At 39.2% G+C, this 18977-nt stretch overlaps 1 protein-coding gene across 1 annotated transcript in view; it reads left to right on the forward strand.

Annotated features, from left to right (window-relative positions):
- The first annotated feature begins 1563 nt into the window (after positions 1-1563).
- Positions 1564-18977, forward strand: part of LOC141910330 (uncharacterized) — a 42214-nt gene continuing 24800 nt past the window's right edge. The window contains exons 1-16 of the mRNA XM_074801065.1: positions 1564-2320; positions 3303-3407; positions 6736-6852; positions 8454-9169; positions 9777-9783; positions 9861-9974; positions 10656-11032; positions 11679-11784; positions 11868-11981; positions 13938-14054; positions 15060-15302; positions 15557-15896; positions 16383-16642; positions 17252-17462; positions 17805-17950; positions 18032-18203. Of these exons, the coding sequence (XP_074657166.1) occupies positions 1564-2320; positions 3303-3407; positions 6736-6852; positions 8454-9169; positions 9777-9783; positions 9861-9974; positions 10656-11032; positions 11679-11784; positions 11868-11981; positions 13938-14054; positions 15060-15302; positions 15557-15896; positions 16383-16642; positions 17252-17462; positions 17805-17950; positions 18032-18203 (3902 nt within the window). The remainder of the gene's footprint in view (positions 2321-3302; positions 3408-6735; positions 6853-8453; positions 9170-9776; positions 9784-9860; positions 9975-10655; positions 11033-11678; positions 11785-11867; positions 11982-13937; positions 14055-15059; positions 15303-15556; positions 15897-16382; positions 16643-17251; positions 17463-17804; positions 17951-18031; positions 18204-18977) is intronic.

Below are 18977 nucleotides of genomic sequence, written 5' to 3' on the forward strand. Positions count from 1 at the left end.
AATTGCCCATAGATGTTATGTTTAAATTATTTGATACGTGTGTTGCTCCAATAGCCATGTATGGGTGTGAGATCTGGGGATATGAAAATCTTGATTTATTAGAAAATATTCATTGCTTCTTCTGTAAAATCTTAATGAAAGTGACGAAATACTCTCGCAACTTACAAGTTTTATCAGAGCTAGGACGTTACCCTTTGAATATAGATGTTAGACGCAGGATGATTAACTTTTGGGTGAAAACAGTATCTGGAAAGCAAACCAAACTTAATTCAATACTCTATAAAATATCTTTAAATTTATTTTTAAGGGATAAATTTAAGAGCCCTTGGTTATCATATATAAAGAAAACGTTTGATGACTGTGGTTTGTCCTGCATTTGGACGCAGCAATTCATGACTAACAGTAAATCTTTTTCAAAACGAATAAAACAGATACTCCGTGACCAGCACCTTCAAGAAACTGTATCTGCCATAAATACTAATCCGATATACACTAACTTTAGGCAATATAAAAATGATATTAGGTTAGAGAAGTATATAATAGAACTTGGTGATGACTTAGGAACTAGTTTATTTGAATTTAGGGTCGGGTCCTATATTTTACCTGTGAACAAATTTTCAAACCTTCATTTAGACAGAGCCGATAGAATATGCCCCACTTGTAATACTTTAGGTGACGAATCCCATTTTCTGTTTGACTGTACCTTACTTAACGAACAACGCAAAAACTTTTTGAATTTGAATACCTTTAATACCCTTGATATTCTGAAAAACCCAACGGTCAACTTAGCTAAATTCATTAAGACCGGCTTAGATGTTTATAGATCCCTCCAATAGTATATATAGTATTGTAAATAGTTGATGTATATAATAGTATATATAGTATTGTAAATAGTTGATGTATGTATATATTTCGTTACGTTTTCATTCTCTAAATTTTAATCACTTTAGTCACTTTAGTGTTGTTTTGTAAATATTTGTATATACATGTGTAATAGTTTTTCTCCATATACCATGGAAACGGTTGGAGTGTAAATAAATCGTAATCGTAATCGTAACCCCTGGTAAGTGATATCCCGATCCGTCGTTTAGCGCTCGGACACGTATTTACGATAGATGGCGACAGTAGGCCTATCGCATCATAGACGGCATCAGATTTGAATTTTGATTCGATCTCGGGTTCGAATTTTAGCGACTTCTCAGCGACTGGTAACATATTCGAGGGTGAATATTGATTCTGTGTGTAGTTAGTGAATTAAAGAATGTAATGTCAGAGGGTGTCATCCACGACAGAAAATAGATAAAAATGATGTTAGAAGAAATGCCTGTGTGTGCCCTGCCTCCTCTCTCTCTCTCTCTCTCTCTCTGACTCTGTTCTGGGCCTCCTATCTTCAGCTGTCAACTTCTTCAAAATGTCATCCTTTCACTGTCCGTATCATTTTCACGATCTCCAAGCCAACGTCCGTTGAATAAGTAAGGATTAAAGTTTCAATGGTAATCTTAAGAATTTGAAACTACGTGGCTAAATTACGTCCACGTCGAAAACCTCGATAACATTGGAACCATGTGTGGAAAAAGTATAAAAGCTGAATCACTCGGTAGTTTACGTGGACGCTACGGTTTCATCTACGTTTCAATAATTGTAATATTTGGATTTATTCCCGGCATCGAACCTTACGCATGCAGCGGAGGCCACGCGTCGACGGAATGGCGTTCAACGACCGAGGAATTCGTCGTTGATTGGGATTTGACGCGCGTCTGTCGAAACGCGCGCGAATGCTACGGCGCGAACAACACGTCGACTGACGAGCCGCAGTTGTGTCCGATATACGTGCAAGAGGGCGACACCGTGCGCGTCGTGACGGCGGATGCGAATTTCGCGACCGATGTCGTTAAAGTCTCGTTGATCGATTGGACGTACTGCGCGCTCGGCGCCGACGCTGTGGACGTCTCACGCGCGTCAAATTTTACAATGTCAGGCTTGACGTTTTTGTCCCTCGGCGTAAACTATTTCACGCAATCGCCGCAGAGGAATAACGCGCAGTTGTTTTTCTGTAAATTCGGGCTTCGCGTGAAGGTCGTGGTTCGCGCGGAGGATTGTGGCACTGGAGGGGAGTGTTCGCGCAACGGACGATGCGTCGCCGCGGTCACCGACGCGCAGTTCCGATGTCGATGCGACGCGGGTTTTGTTGGCACTTACTGCACGGAGTACAACGCGTGCGTCGTGAGTCAACCGTGTCGTAACGACGCGACCTGCACCGATATAAAACTGGGGCCGCTTCTGAAAAACTACACTTGCCACTGCCTGGTACCTTTCACCGGTAAGTTCTAGAACTCGTAGAAATAGAATAAGGCTTCTAAGGAAGCTCTTGTAAAATCTTTTTATTCTATGACTACATGTTCAAAATCTAATGATTTCTACTGAATTCATCAGAGAATTCTTCCAGGACTCTACTGGAAGTTTCCTTTTCAAAAATATTCAGCCTAGTTTATAACAACCTACCACTACACAATATTGAAGAAATGAATTTTACCACTGTCAAACTCGAACTGCCACCAGCCCATATACTGGTTCTATCCAGGGTTGAGGTTCAGGCCTGTAGAATTCATCAATTTCTACCCTAACCCTGTTTTTCGTATAACTGAACTCTTACGGTGGGCTTAGGTCCCCTCGCGACTTCTTGCAAATTGTTGCTATTGGTTGCTGCGATGGTCTCATTGAAACCAGACTAAAAGATTGGGTTGAGTGCAACAAACTCGTCAGTGATGGTGTGGGTTGCAACTGGGAGAGAAGGTCGTCTAAAATAGAACGCATTGCAATTCTGGTTTCACTGGCGATCGCAAGGGCTCTATGATTTGCCAGGTCGGTTCGCATCGTGAAATGTCCCCTGATTCCTGTCAGTTATGTTGTCAGTTCAAAGAGATGAGTTGTCATTGGACCAGCCTCATTTATTTCAAGACGTTTAAATAGGGCTCAAAATAATGTCGACAAAAATATGAAAATGGCACTTTCTGTAAAATGAAGGTAGGCCTACAATTTTGTTGTATGTAATTCTTGAAAATGGCATTTTTCTTGTGTAAAGCGTATCAGTGGCCCAATACCAGCCCTTATTAAGTGCTGATTATAAGTTAACCCATCCTTAGTTTGAAAAATCTTGGTCTAAGTCTCTCGGATATCATCTGGATCCAGCCCTTGTTGATATTAGTTCATTAGTTACCCATAGCTCTAGAAAAGTGAAACTTTACGCGGAAGCGCGTGATCCTGATCGCTTTAGATTTTCAGTGAAATAAATTTTTTTCTAGGTACGAATTGTACGGATATTCGAGGCCAGTGCGCGGCTGGTATTTGTGGACATGGAACTTGTCGGAACATGTCGCAAACATCATTCAAGTGCATCTGTAAAAATGGCAAGTAATCTTATCGAAAACGAAAACTCAGCACGTATCAAAGAACCAAAGTTTAGATAACCAATAGATTGTATTGTCTAGGATGCGCAATATGTCTTTAGAAAAATTAAGTTGCTTTGAAAATGTTTGAAAATTAAGATTTGGAAAATGTTGATTAAGGATGTTTGAAAAATTTATTTGGAAGGTCTTTGAAATGAGACGCAATTTATTTTGAATGGTTAGAATCTTTACAACGCTGGGTATGTTAGGTGTTTGAAAATGCTTTGGTAAGGTCTTAGAAAATGCTCAGAAAATGTTATTGAAATGTTATTGAAAATTCTTGGAAAAAATGTGTGGAAATGCTTTGGAATGAATGTTTTCTAGAATGTTGGCTATTGTAAGTCCATTGAAATCTATCTAGGAAAAGACTATTAAACGCTTTGCAGGGGCTTCCTCTCCAGGGCTTGAAAATGCCTTTTTTGTAAGAATGCATTGAACGTACTGAAAATGTTTAGAAATAATAATGCAGAGTAAGAATGTTCAGGAACTCGTTCCAAACAGAAAATGCTTTTAAAGATGCTTGATGAAACTCCTTTAATTTGAGCAAAATGACCGAAACCACTTTAAAACTCCTTCAATTTTGAGAAATGGTCAATTTAAGTAGACATAATTTCAGGATGTATTGCCCAATTCGGCGGTTACTGAACTAGAAATGATAGGAATTTGCTTAGGCCTAATACAAAACCACCGAATTAATGATTTAATGAGATACCGGTTTAGGAGGAGGAGGAGGAGGAGTCTCATTGTGATGAAATGGATACAGATATTTCATATTTTCCTCATTTCAATCTCTTTGAAAACTCCACCCGGGAACGACCGATCTGTAGGGACTTTGCTAATGATGCTCGGGGTGTGGGGCCCTGGGCCCGGTTCCACAGTCGTGAGTTAAGATTTGACCCCGAGTTAAAACATTGAAAATGAACTAATCTTAACTCGGAGTTAACTCTAACCCACAACTATGGAACCGGATCCTGATGTTTTTGTCGGTATTTTTCGCTTCCAACGTAGCCGCGCTGAGCGTTATTACCACCGATAATGAAAAATGAAAACGCCGGCGGCGGCCATTTTACAGCCGTACGTTTACGCCTACAATATAAACACTTCGAGTTTAATTTCCGTGGCAACAAGTCATAACCGCCACGTCTAGTTAATCAAACTAGCGTGTCGTCTGTTTATCGCTCGCTGTTCGCCGCCGACGGTCTTTCGTGCTACATACAAGAGGCTATTAGCTCTAGTTCATTAATGGCGTATTGATTTTTCATAATAATTCTAAGCCACCCTTCTCTCTCTCATTGTAAAGCGATCAAAATCATCGTAGGCCTAATTGAATTTATTGCTGCAACACGAAGGACGAAAACTACTTGTACGATAAACGAAGCGCTTGCCACGGAACCGATTGCCTCGGATTATCGCTTGCCTTGCACACTACGAAGCCTACTTGAAAAAGATTATGCGATGCCAACCCATTTTCGCTCTGAACGTCCTAGAATTTTCTTGCCTCGGTGAAAACATTACGGACTTTCGAAGACAGCCGTAACTACGCGCGCGCGAGTTCTGATGATTATTGCTAGCAACATTTAATTGCATTTCCGAAGCAGTGACATCTTCCTAACGCTTATTATTAGAATATCATTCATAAAATCAAAATTTTGTCGTTACCATCATTTTATTTAAGAAATTTGCGAATCGATGATATATAATAAGTATGGGTAGCTTTAAAACATTTGTTTACTTTTTCCGATCCAAAAATTAGCTTTTTTCGCCATTGATTGTCAATTTATTACGGTAAAAATCACCCGTTTCTCCGTATTACGGAGATTATTACTGGGAAATAGAACTAGCAATCAGAAAAACCATAAAATATTGACTGGGTTTGGAAAAAAATGTTCTACTTTTGAGCTCTAAAAACACCATTTCCCAGATTTGACGAAAACCAGTCAAGTCGAAACAAATTGGAGGTTTACTCAAAGACAGTAGATTCCGTTTATCATATCTTATATGAATGAAAACTTCAGAACATTTGCAACAAGCTTCTCGTTGGTTGTGATGGTATATCTTGAAAAATAAAAAAGTTTCACACTGGTGAACGTTTTATTTTACGTTCTTTAAAAAAAAAAAACAATGACTCCATTTTGAAAATAACTGGCCATTGTTGCTACGCTACAAGGTCCGCAACAATTGAAAACAAATTGATGGCAGCCCGTGCAGCGGCCAGATATTACACTATTATGACCGAAATAGTTGGTAATGATCAATCGGTCCCATGCGTGATCTGAGACAATTGGAGTCCCTACAACTCCTTCAGAACTGAAGATGCTTGTGCTTGAAACTCCTTACATTTCTGCAAAATGCCCAAAACTCCTTTAAAAAATTACAGTATCAGTTCAATTGTCTTCATCTCAATCGTAGCTGGGAGCCATGTTTTATCTGATCAGAACTGGGTCCTACGACTCCTTGATTCCTTGAAAATTACTTCTAGGCCTGAAATTTTTTCAAGGTCCTATAAACTATCCTTGAACTTGAGCAGAATGCCCAAAAGTCCTTGCAATTTTGAGAAATACATTATTAGAAAACTTAGGTTTTGGGCCTAGTTATTATACATACAGATTCCACCGAACTAAATGTTTTATTGAGATAAACAGCGGTGATTTACGAGGAGTCTATATAAATGGGATATGAAAGTAATGGGGATACTCCTCGAAGTTTGAAATTTTCTCCTTGAGAACTCCTTGAAAAATTCTTGAATTCTGGAATGATGATCAGTGTAGGGACCCTGGTGAAACTAACTAAAAGTGTTTGAAAATTATTATTTGGTCACAGTTTGTATCAGAGTGAATATTCTTTGGACAAAGTTCATCGTAAGTCGTTGAAATCTGTTGCATTTAAACACAAAGGTTACACAGCATCATCCGCTTAATTGGCAATTCAAATCAATCATAGGCGAAAGCCATTTAGGGTGAAAGTAAAGAGTGTTGTGGAAGTTGTCACTCGGTCACAGTTTGGACATATCGATTTGAATATTCTTGAGTTCACAGATGTTTACGATCAGTTTTGTTTTGTGTTAACCAAGAAAGTTCTAAAACACAGTTTCATCAGTTCAACTGTCTTCAAGATTTATCACGATTGTGAGACTAAAGAGGGTTTAAACGTCGACACTCGTTCGGTCATTGGTTGAGTCGATATTGTGAAAAGTTTTCAGACCGAATTTAACGTAAAACAAGAAAGTTTTACACAAACTGTCCCCTTGATTTTAATTCGTTTTTTTTTTTAATATTTTGAAAATATTTAGGTTTCGACGGAACGTTCTGCGAACGGAAGATCGTAACCGCGTGTACGAATGATTCTTGTAAAAACGGTGCTATTTGTAAGAATACAACAGACTGGCCGCAGTGTTACTGTAAACCAGGTACGTTTTAACTACTGAAAAAAATTATGACAAAACCACCGGTGGAATGAGAAAAAAAAATATATATGTATATATTTCAATGAAGTTTTTGGCAAAACTCTGGGTCCAGTTCCACAGTTCCGAGTTAAGATTTGACTCTTAAGTTAACTCAATGAAAATGAACTAACTTGAACTCAGAGTTAACTCTAACTCACAATTGTGGAACTGGACGTATCGGTTCCACTCTGCGCGGTTGCGCCACCATGCGGGATTTACGCGAAGCAGCAGAACACAAACATGGCCGCTCTCTCAATTTTCAATGATAGAAATCGTGTGTGCATTTCAATTATTTCGGCTGTTAGGGTTTTAAGGCACAATATAAGTTGATGATGTGATATGGCGATGTTAATTAATGATAATTCCGCAGTGAAGCTAGTCACGAACAGTGCCGATTGAGTGTACAGCTGCCAAAAACACTGAAATGTGCGTAGTTGCGTAACTATTTGCAGTGAATTGCAGACGAAACATGAAGCCTTAATGGCCGTTTAAAAAAAAATTATACCAATTGCAATTGAAAAATGAAAATGAGATAGAACCTAAGTTAAAATTCTGGCCATTTCTAAAATGTTATTAATTATTGTTACTAATTTTTAGTCAGTTCCGAACGTTTAGTGTTCCAACAATAATGAGGGGTGGTAGGTAGTCATGCAATTCAAGTCATCATTTATTACACGTTACTTCCGTGTTGTTGAAAATCTCGCAAGTCCTGGACCAAACCTCAATGAACAATGTGATCTGTGTGCTGGCCACAAATACACACAGATCACACTACACTACCCATTACACACTCCAGTACCCACAGCTTTCATATATCCATCCAAATATTTAGTGTCTTTCTTCCTGGGTACTGGGCTCCAGATCCGTGCTCCAAGTAAATAAAACAGAAAACCTTAAAACCTTAACCCTTTCGCTGCATCAGGGTGTTTTGTCGCCATGCGTAATGAAAACTAGGTTCCAATATCATGATACAAATTATTGAATCATGGCTCAGAAATAATCAGCCGACCAAAATTTGCTGATAGATGCTGCCACCTGGTGTAAAAACCAAATACTATACTACGTAATATATTTACAGTTGCTAATAGTCAAAATCGCTTATTGGGTTGGTTAATTGTGTGATGGGTAGTGCCCGTCGCAGTGAATGGGTTTTAACTTTTATTGTCCTATGACACAACTTATTGTGAATTTCTTTTTTATAAGAAATAAGTATATCTAAGTGTAAATATACTATCTCCCGTCGACACCATTAGTAACTTTCAGTAGTAAGTTCCATTAGATCATAAAAAACATGAAAAATCGAATAGCACTCTAAACAGTTTCAATATCCATTAGTAAAACTTATCTGCGTCGATCATTTATAACAAGTTCCTGCACTCGTGCAGTAATACAGTAATAAACAGTTAGCATTAGCTCGCATTTTAAACTCGTATTTACACCAATCATGACAGCGAATCGCACGACATCTTCCACTTACGGCTTGACTTATACGGATATATTATTCGTGCCGCGCGAGAGACAAACGACTACGTTCATAACCGTGTATTCGCTGAACATATTTCTAGCGGCGACGTTCGGTTTTACCGGCAATAGTTTGATCGTCTCGTTGATGTCGACGGCTAAATTTCGCGGTAAACTCTACGGCCAACTCTTCCTGTTCATGGCCGTATCCGACACGGGATCGTTGCTTCTCGTGACACTAGGTTGTATCAATAAAGTATCGTATCAAATCGACCTGACAATTTTGATCGATGTCCTTCGTAACGACGTCGATTGCGCTGTAGTCGAAATAGTATTAGCGGCTCTAGCGGCTTTAAGTCCGAATCTCCTTTGCCTGCTCTGCTTCGAAAGGATGTGCGTCGTATGGTTCCCGTTCCGAGGGCCTCGATTCTGGAATTCGAGGGCGTCGAAAACGATTTCGCTGATTTTCGTCGTCGCGCAAGTTAGCTTGTCGATATGTAATTTGTTTTCGGTGCGTTTCGTAGAAGGGATCGGATGCGTTCACACGAAAGATCGTACCGCGAACCGAGCGTTGCAAATCACTTGTATTTTAATCATACCTTGCACCGTGATTATAATCTCAACGACGATAATAGTCGTCACTTTGACGTACAATCGCGTGAACCACAAAAATCGCTCGTCGTCCTCGGTGTCCGTCATTGTGGCGTCTACTTGTATTTTATTCTTGTTGCTGACGTTTCCCGCGAATATAATTTGGATCATGAGTTGGATCGATCCCGGTATCGTCCAATCCGACTTGACGTTTCAAAAAGCTGACATGGTATTCATTTGGAACTACGCGACCAATTTCTATATTTATGTATTGACCGGTAAAGAAATTCGTAACACTTTGATGCATTTTATTTCGAAATTATGCAAATTGAAACCAACTTGAACTGAGTTACCTGCTTTTGAACATTTCACATTTAAAACCCTTTCAGCGCTGACTAATTCGTACCACCTGAAAATGCTGGAGATGATTAGAAAACTTTGAAAAAGCTGCTGCCATTTTTCATTAAAAATAAAACTAATTACCAAATACATCGATACAGCTCTGTGCGGTGTGATAGTGAAGTCTGCCAATGTGTCTTGACTTCGTCCATACCCTCTTGAACGAATCAATGTATGAAAAATGGGAAATTTCACTAACTTTTCGAATTGTGTGTTTGCCCACTGCATGCAGTTTCTGGGACCAGCCAGTTTTATGTACATGTCACTGACAAAAACTCTGTGGAAACAACAGATGAAATCACCCAGTGTGTCCCTGAACTGAACTATATTAGATTATGTCGAAATGGGAAAAATATATTCCCTATGCATGTATCTGTCACACCATTGACCTGGTAACTGGTAACCATTGAACTGGTAACACATTTTAACTCACTATCGCAGCAGGTGCAGTGTAAAATACAAATCTATCAGAGAAAGTCGCACTGGAGAGATGTGTTGAAACGTTTGATTTTTCACCGCAGGTTTTGAAGGAAATGATTGCAGTATTAACTACGACGACTGCGCGTCTGCTCCTTGTTTAAACAACGCCACCTGTCGTGATGAAATCAACTCATACACGTGCACTTGCCAACCAGGTTTGTGAAAATTCTCATTCATGAATTCCCCTATGCCATCATCAAATTATGTCTATAGGCAGATAAATGGTGTTCCTGATTATCAATTTGTATTTGTTGCTATTTTATGACGAAAAATATCAATTTGATTTGTGATAATGCGTACAGAAATATGACGATGAAAAGATGTTACTGAGGGTCGTACTGTTGATCGCTGATTAATTTGAACATTTTCTTTCATATTTCAATGAAATATTACTGAAAAAATTAAACTTGTCGCCGATGGCACTTGTCAGGGATTGGCCGCCCTGAATCATCAAATTTTCTTCGTTTTCTTGCACTTGTTGTTATATGACTGAATAGCCTTATTAACCCTTTCAGTGCTGACTAATTAATACTCAATAGTACTGGAGATAATTTGAAATTTTTGAAAAATTCCACCCTAGTGTGTTGAATAAAGGGAATACCACTATAGTGCGTCTACACCGCGGCACGGTGTATCGTTAGTTACATTTCACTATGTTTGACAGGTGCTGCCATCTTTCAAGAGAGATAATTACTAATGACTAATTAAATCAATACACTGCAGTGCGGAATACTTGCGAAATCCATCACCAATTTATACGCTGCACTGCGATGTAAACGCACTGAAAGGGTTAACAATTTGATAAGACGTTCTAATTAATAATCGATTTATTCCAGGATTTATTGGTATTAACTGCGAGATTAACGTCGATGATTGTTCTCCGAACCCGTGCAACGTTACCGGTACGCGTTCGTGTATAGACGGCGTCGATCAGTTCACATGTTCGTGCCGGGACGGATTCGCCGGTCGCGACTGTTCGCGCGTCGTAAACGAATGCGCGTTTTCGAACACGTGCAAAAACAGTGCCACTTGCCGCGTATCGGCGTCGGGCGCTATGGAATGCGCGTGTACGGCGGGCTACGTGGGCGCCACCTGTGAACGCAGAATAGACCCGTGCGCGAACGTCGCTTGCCTGAATAACGGAACTTGTGTCGGCGAAGTGAATGGGTTTCGATGTGTTTGTTCGAAAGAATTCAACGGAACGTACTGTCAGGTACAGTGTATTCTAGTTTAATCGCGACAAGAAAGTAATCCTTGGTTACAGTCGACTATGTACGTAGTTGAAATAAGTTCATTTCCAAATAATCCTTGGTTACATTCGATTACGTTGAAATAAGTTCATTTCTGATGTTTTAACCATTATACCCAGTTTTGGGGTCAACCCCTTTAAAACCCTTTCACTGTGTATGGTGAGCTGGGCTCGTCATAAAATTGACATTTGATGTCCGTAAAGACGAACTCACTAGGCGCATCGCACTCTGGGTGTTCGGTTAAACTTAGTTCCGACTTTTCCTGAGAGATGGCGATACTTTAGCCAATTTGTTCGAGCGGTTTCGCGGCTATTCATGCCAGGTCATGGCTCATTGCATGTGCCATGCTGTTGCATTCAGATGTTGTTCAGAATTAAGAAATAATAATATAAATATAATATTTGCTAGGCACAATAAGAAATAAAGGGTTTTGTTCGATTTAAAATTGCTATAATCTTTTGACCTGGGACCCCTGCCTAGGACACCATAATTCAACCATACTTGCAGGGTAATGGTTAACCCATAAAATTGTCAATCCGAGTAAAATGTTCAACTCTAGAATCAAGTTGTACCGTGAAAATATCCTTACGGGTGGTTTTGTTTTTCTAGAATGAGTTGACCGGTTGTCAGTTGTTACCATGTCAAAATGGTGGTTTATGCGTTGACTCAACGTCAGGCAGTAACTTTACTTGTTACTGTAAAAATGGTTTCGTAGGTGCGTCTTCAAATAGGAATTATTTCAATATCTGATAACGGTTTTAGTCTCTGTTATAGTCTATGGGATCGATTGATTTTCAGGTGACGATTGCTCGGTCAATTACGACGAATGTTCGAATGACCCTTGTCAAAATCAGGGTACCTGTATCGATGGAGTCGCGGATTTCAACTGTACTTGCCCGCAAGGGTTTCGAGGTATGATGACGCTGATCTTGAATCTTAAGACCATGCTGAACCCTTTCTGGCCCGAGGCTTTATGCTACGGTGCGGCTGAGGCTAATTTGCTAATTAGGGGGCATTTGATTAAGAACAGGATACACTTTCAGCCTATTCAATTTTGGAAATTATCCATGATGCTTGACCATTGAAATTTGCCCTTTGACCTCCAGCAAAGTATTTTTTTCAACTTTATTTTATAAATTGAATGAACTCTAACTCAATAGATTCATTACTGAACTGAACAGTTTTTAATTTCTGACATAGTAGGCCTACAATGTCTTCGCTTTCCAAAAAAACATAAGTTTACTCAACAAATGATATACATGTAAATGTGTGTCAACTTACAATTCAAGTAAGAATTTTCCAAAAGTGATGGTCAACATGGTTTTATAAAAGAAAGGTCTACAAACAGTCAATTAGGCCTACTTGAAACCATGGATGACTGGACCAGATACTTTGACTCCCGAAAGGCCTATAGTCTAAGGATTTCGAAAAAAAAACATTTTGATAAGGTAGTACATCAGTGATGAGAATAAATAAGCTATTAGGAAACGGTATCAATGATGGGCTACTTAAATGGCTCAGCAGTTTTCTCCAACCTAAAACAGGCGGTCATAATCAACTGAACTGTCTCATTTGGAAATAATTAGGCCTAACTAGTGGAGTAACGCAAGGTATACTTGATACAGGTACTACACGATGAATAGTCTAGTCAAAATACGATTAATAACACCTGGCTTTTAAATATTGCAATAAAAGTTTTATTGTTTTAAATGTTCTATCTAATAGGTCATGCAGGACCACAAGAAAATTCTTATCCACAATAAAGGGGACAATTTGCTTATTCTAAAAATGGCCACCATTGCACGGGCACCTTGTAAATCGTTGGGCATGTCGATCTTTTCAAGCCATCATTGTGGAAAGCCCTTCAGATAAGGCCCTGGTACGGCTTGAGTTTCGGAGACTTTTATGAAATATCCATAGTCATAATAATTAGGTTTAACACGTTCGCTGCCACCTAGCGGTTTAAGGTCCAGTCGCCATTGCCAACGCTAATTTTTGACATTATACAATTTATATGCTGCCAGCACTATTTGTACATTGATAAATCAATACACTGATCTATTTTAGTATAAAAAACCACATGACGAGATAGCTCGTCACTAGCAATGGTGAAGAGATTCCCAATTTTTTCTTGTCCCCATTGCCAGTGAAAAGTGTGAAAAATCAAATAGAAATCTAAAACAATAAAAGTTTTATTGTAAAAATGATATAGAATGATTTTAGTCGTTATATTCTCTCTAAGTATTGGCCGGAATAGAAGCTAAAATTCATTGCTTTCTGAAGATTCTTTTGAAAAAATTTCAAGTGTGCACCAGACCTAAATTACCCCCATAAATAATATCTTAGTCTCTCCATACTGCCAGACTATTTTTAGCTGTTTTCTCGCCTCTACCAGGTCATTCATAACGCTATCAAATGATGTTGAATCGATGACGATATAACTCATCATGGCAAACTGCGGTGCACCCACCATGACGATTTATCTCGTCAGCGGCAGCGAACGTGTTAATCTCTAAAGCGTCAGATTAGCAAATTCAATCTAATTTTATTCGGCCAAAAAATTGATCCGTAGTATTTGTTCTACGTTAGCATCTGTGTGATGAATCAGCCTAACTTTTAGCTGATATATGAATTGGTATAATTTCTATGAAGGCGATAGATCTTGGAGTAATTTTTTGATGATTAGTTCGAGGATAGATAAAGAAAGGGTAAGGGAAGAAATTTATCTTCGCCAATATTATGAAAACAGGACCTTGATAGCACATGAGCTTTGGTCCTCTAGGTTAGAATGGAAATTCTGCTTTTCAAAATATCGGGCCACTATCATTTTTGAAATCTCGTAATTTTCTTTTGGGATTGAATGATTTTCAGGTAAAACGTGCGAGATCAATGTCGACGATTGTCAGCCGAACCCGTGTCAAAATAGCGCCACCTGTGACGACGGTGAGAACAACTACACGTGTCGCTGTCAGTCCGGTTATACAGGTACATGGAAATTTCTATATTCTCCCTTATCCCTAATTTGTTTCTATAGTTATATAGGTTTGCTTATGTGTAAAAGAAATTACCTAACTCAAACATTATTCCCCATTCTTAGTTTTCTATCTTTTCTTTAACCCAGTGTAAAACCTGTTTTTCATGGAGCCCCGATGCAGTGAACTCTCTCATTTCCGCTCTACGTTCCCTGCTTGTAGTAGAGAGTCTGTAGATGTTTTAGACTAAGGTTGGTGTCGATTTAGTTAATATCTTTCTTGAATCATTCATCCAGGCCTCTGGTAGAAAACTAACTAACATAACTGATGAATCACTGTTTTATCGGTTAAACTTTCGGTTTGTAAAAACTAAGATGCCGTATACATTTATCCATAAACCCTACAACAGGGTGGCCACCTGGAAATCAGGGAAAAGTTGAGGAAATTTCTCTTTAAAGAGTCAAGAGAATGTTTTGAAATGTAATTATTATATGAAACATGATCGTTGTGAAAAATATGAATAATTAATGACCATAAGGTAATGTTTTTATATCATCACTCAAAATATATCTTTTATCATCAAATGGATTTAAACTAGTTTTTTTTCAACTTCACTTATCTACATTTCGTGGTCTTCTGATCTTAAAATATAGGTTTATTAAATTTCATTGCTGTTCTTTTAAATTTTGGTGCTGTTAAATAATCTTCAAATCATTTATTTCAAGGAATTTTGTGAAAAAGCTTATGATCAGGGAAATGTCAGGAAAAAATTTGTCGAGATAATTCGGTTGTGCTATCACTTTCCGTTTCGGTGGTACATATTTGGCTTTGTTTATTGATTGGATTCTTAGCAGAGGAAAACAACGTCATGTCAGGGAAAAAGGAAGTCAAATAAAAGAGGCCACCCTAGAAATTATAAACCCAGATTTTTCCACTCAATTACAGGACCACAATATACCTTGATAGTCTATTCATCAAACTATTTTTTATTGGGAAAGATAAATTGATTGCTTTTTAGGTAGAAATTGTGAAATTGAGTCGAATGATTGTGAACCGGACCCATGCGTGAATGGCGGGCGATGCCGTTACAGCAATATGGGTCGCCATAGTTATGTATGCGATTGTTTGTACCCGTATAAAGGGTTGAATTGTTCGCAACGAGCGTGTGACCTGTTACCCTGCTGGAATAGGGGGCGCTGCATCGACGACCCCGCGCAGCATCCCGACGGGTTCCGGTGCGACTGTCCACCCGGCTGGACTGGTAAGTTTGAGTATCAATCTTTATCATATTTCCACAGCTGTTGGTCAAGAGTCATGATTTAGTCCAGAAGTGGTCGCAAATCTTAAAACCGACCTTACCCCCGGTTGCGGCAAGTTTCTGAAAGTTTCAGTGTAGATAAGAACTAATAACTTATAACATCAATCTCACGTGACTATGAAAAAAGTGAAAATATATTACACATGCAAGATTCTATAAAAAATTTTAGTTTGTGGGTGCAATTTTCTTTTGTCCAGGAAATCGATGTCAGAGGAAGGTCGACTTGTGTCAGCAGCAGACGGCGAGCGTTGGCTTGCAACGATGTCAAGGTCATGGACAGTGTATCAGCAGTACGGACTCGGGATATACGTGTCTATGCGGGCCGGGATGGGCCGGCAACGACTGCGAAAAACCGATCAACGATTGCTACACGAATAACTGTACGAACAACGCCACCTGTAGGGATGAGTATTTGACGTACGAGTGCGTCTGCCCGCCCGGTTGGGAGGGCGCATTTTGCGAACGCGAAAAAAACGAATGCGCCGACTTGCCGTGTAGAAACAACGCCACCTGCCTGGATAAATTCAACGATTTCGAGTAAGTACTGAAATTTGTGAATCGATTGTGAACTGAATCCTTTCTGTGTTGAGGACTTGGATATCCAAGCACAAATTCGTGAATCAAAATCATAAGAACCTCCAAATAAGATATAAGATTGTGTTAAGTATAGTTTTCATAAAAAATTCATGAATTTATATTTTCATTGATAATTTATTTACTTTGATTGACTAGAGTGAAAAATTTGATTTTCATTGAAATTCATAAGAAATTATGGGTTACTGATTAACTATTGCTACTAACAAATGTAAAAAGTGGCACCTTGTGGATCCACACACAAATGGAATCCTCTATTCGCATAATAGGTAATAATGTCTTACCGCACTCAAGCGACCCCTGGTGGATCCTCACTTGCCTTGTGGATTCCTCTATTGCCGCGGTAGTTGATGTCCCACTTGCCATAGGTGAAATCTGTTACCGCCACAGTAACATTTATAGCCCTAACTATTGATTTTTTGACCACAGGTGCCAATGTAAATCTGGTTGGACTGGTCATCTGTGCGATATGGAAGTTAACGAATGCGCCAATCGTACAAACCCGTGTCTGAACGGCGGTAAATGTATCGACGCGCGCAATAATTTCACCTGCGATTGTCCGCCCTTTTTTACCGGTTGGTTGTGCGATACGCGTTACGATCCGTGCTCGGACAACTACGATAAATGTCGGAACAACGCCACCTGCCGAACTTTGTCAAATGGAGATTATAATTGTACCTGTACGAAAGGTAAGGTATCATTTTCTTTAGAAAAATTTTTTCCATGGTTCCTGCGATGCTCGAAAACTTTTTTCCTCTAATCTGGGGAATATTTGGGAAGTTTATTCTACACTTCATGTAGCATTTGCTAGGGGTTTTTCTTCAGCAATCTGTCTTAAAATCTTCTTTATCAACCAGTCACCATGAAAATGTGAAAAATGGATATCTGTTGGCTGCTTGAATTTCGAAGAGATTTGAAAAATGTGAAAATCATGAGAAAAATTGAAAAATGTCAGTCAAGATATTTTGATCTCCTTTGTATGCCATGTAAAGCTGAGTGCAGATCTTATGTGCAAGCTGTAATAAAGTTTAAGACATTTTATCTTACCGTAATCTGTTCAGATTGTTTACTTAGATATGAACATGTGAAAAATCCCAATATTTTGTTACAAAAAAATGTGTGAGGATGTGAGAATTCGGGGGTTCATCAATCTGACCTCTGAAATGTAACACCCCTCCCCTGCTTAGTATTCTACTACAGCTACCACTTCTCGAAGAAGAAACCAAGACCATAGTTCTGAGACTGGTCTGGCATCAACTTTACATACCAATTCTAACGAAGCGTTCCCAATATTTCAGGCTTTTCTGGTAAAAATTGCGAAGTGAATATCGACGAATGTTCACGCCTAGCGAATCCGTGTTTAAACGAGGGACGCTGTGAAGATCTTACAGCTGCGTATAGGTGTCACTGTTTAACGGGATTCAGCGGGTCGCGTTGTGAAATAAATGTGGACGACTGCGCTACGAATCCATGTGAAAATAAGGGAGTTTGCGTCGATGCCGTTAACAAGTAAGAATTGATGAACTATTTAAGAGCATCCACCCGGCTACACAGTTCTGAGTAAAAATCTTGTTCATTAAGCGTTCAATTTCTGAAAATGAATTTACTCAGAACAGTGGAACCGAATTTAGTTTTGTCAAAGTGATCCCTCCTCAGTTTTGAGTCAATGTGGATAGACAGGTAAGTAAACCAGTGTCTTAAGTAAAAACCAGTCTAACCAACTATCAAAGAAAATGGTTCTGGGTTATCCCACAGGGTTAACTTGATGAGACCCGGGTTATCGGCTCAGCAAAATTAAACCCTTCTCCCAAGGGACGTTTCGAACAAATTCTGAAATTTTTGTCCCTCTAGTTATTATTGTAAGTGCTCTGAAGGATGGCAAGGTAGAAACTGCACAATAGACATCGACGAGTGTCTGCCTATGCCCTGTCAAAACGGCGCCATCTGTCGGAATTTGATCGGTCGATACGAATGCGTCTGCGAACCTGGATATTCGGGTACGTAGATTAACTTGTTTTCTTAAGATCAGTGATTCTTGATTTGAATCCGAAGTTGATGAAGGTTGACACTATTTCCAGGTTTAAACTGTTCCGTCGACGATGACGACTGCGCTTCTGCTCTGTGCGCAAACGGTGCCACCTGCGTCGACCTAGTTAACGGATATCGCTGTGACTGTCGCCGTGGATATGCTGGTAAACAATGTCAGGTGAACATAGATGATTGTGCAAGCAAACCCTGCGTAAATGGCAAGTGAGTAAAGACCATAGGTCCCCATTAGAACGCAGCGCCCAAATTTAGATTTTACTAAACAAAATTAGTTTATTTTTAAAACACTTCTATGGGCCAGATAATCCTTGAATTCTTTTGTGTCAAATGAGCGCTACGATAATTAAGGCCCTGACATTGCGTTTGAGGACACCAAAGTTAAAAACTTGTAAAAATGGGCCCCATTCTTCTCAGATTTTTGGTTTACCTTTGTCAGCAGTATGAGGTTGGCATTGAGCCAATTCATGTAAAATCACGGTACGTTTTTTTTTATGTGAGTATTTTTTTCATTGGTTCTCGGGTTAAACGACGTATAATCGATGTAATCAATATAATAATAATTAATGGCGAACGTTTCATTGGACTAAGTGCTGTATATGTGCGAATTTTAAACGCTCATTGCTGGTGAGAATATAACTATTTCACATATCGCCATAGGTATTGTTTCATTTTAATACCCAGTGATTGTGTTGATTGAGATTGAAGTGAAGCGAACGTTCACTACACAAGGCCTCCACGTGCGCTGGAGCGCTGACATTAGACTGTTGCACACACAAACACATGCTCATACAGACTACTATATCATGGTGGTGCTGTAACGCTGCTTGGCGCATGCACGTTTGGTATGATAACAGGCTGAATAATCGTCGTAGCAGAAGATGAGCGCTGTGTTTTCTGTTAGATAGAATTTGTAATAAATTGTTATTTCTTGTGGCCTGAAAATACTAAGCAGCAAACTGTAGGTATAGGTCGAGGTCT

This window comes from Tubulanus polymorphus, chromosome 8 (assembly GCF_964204645.1).
Source record: "Tubulanus polymorphus chromosome 8, tnTubPoly1.2, whole genome shotgun sequence".
Classification (NCBI taxonomy): domain Eukaryota; kingdom Metazoa; phylum Nemertea; class Palaeonemertea; order Tubulaniformes; family Tubulanidae; genus Tubulanus; species Tubulanus polymorphus.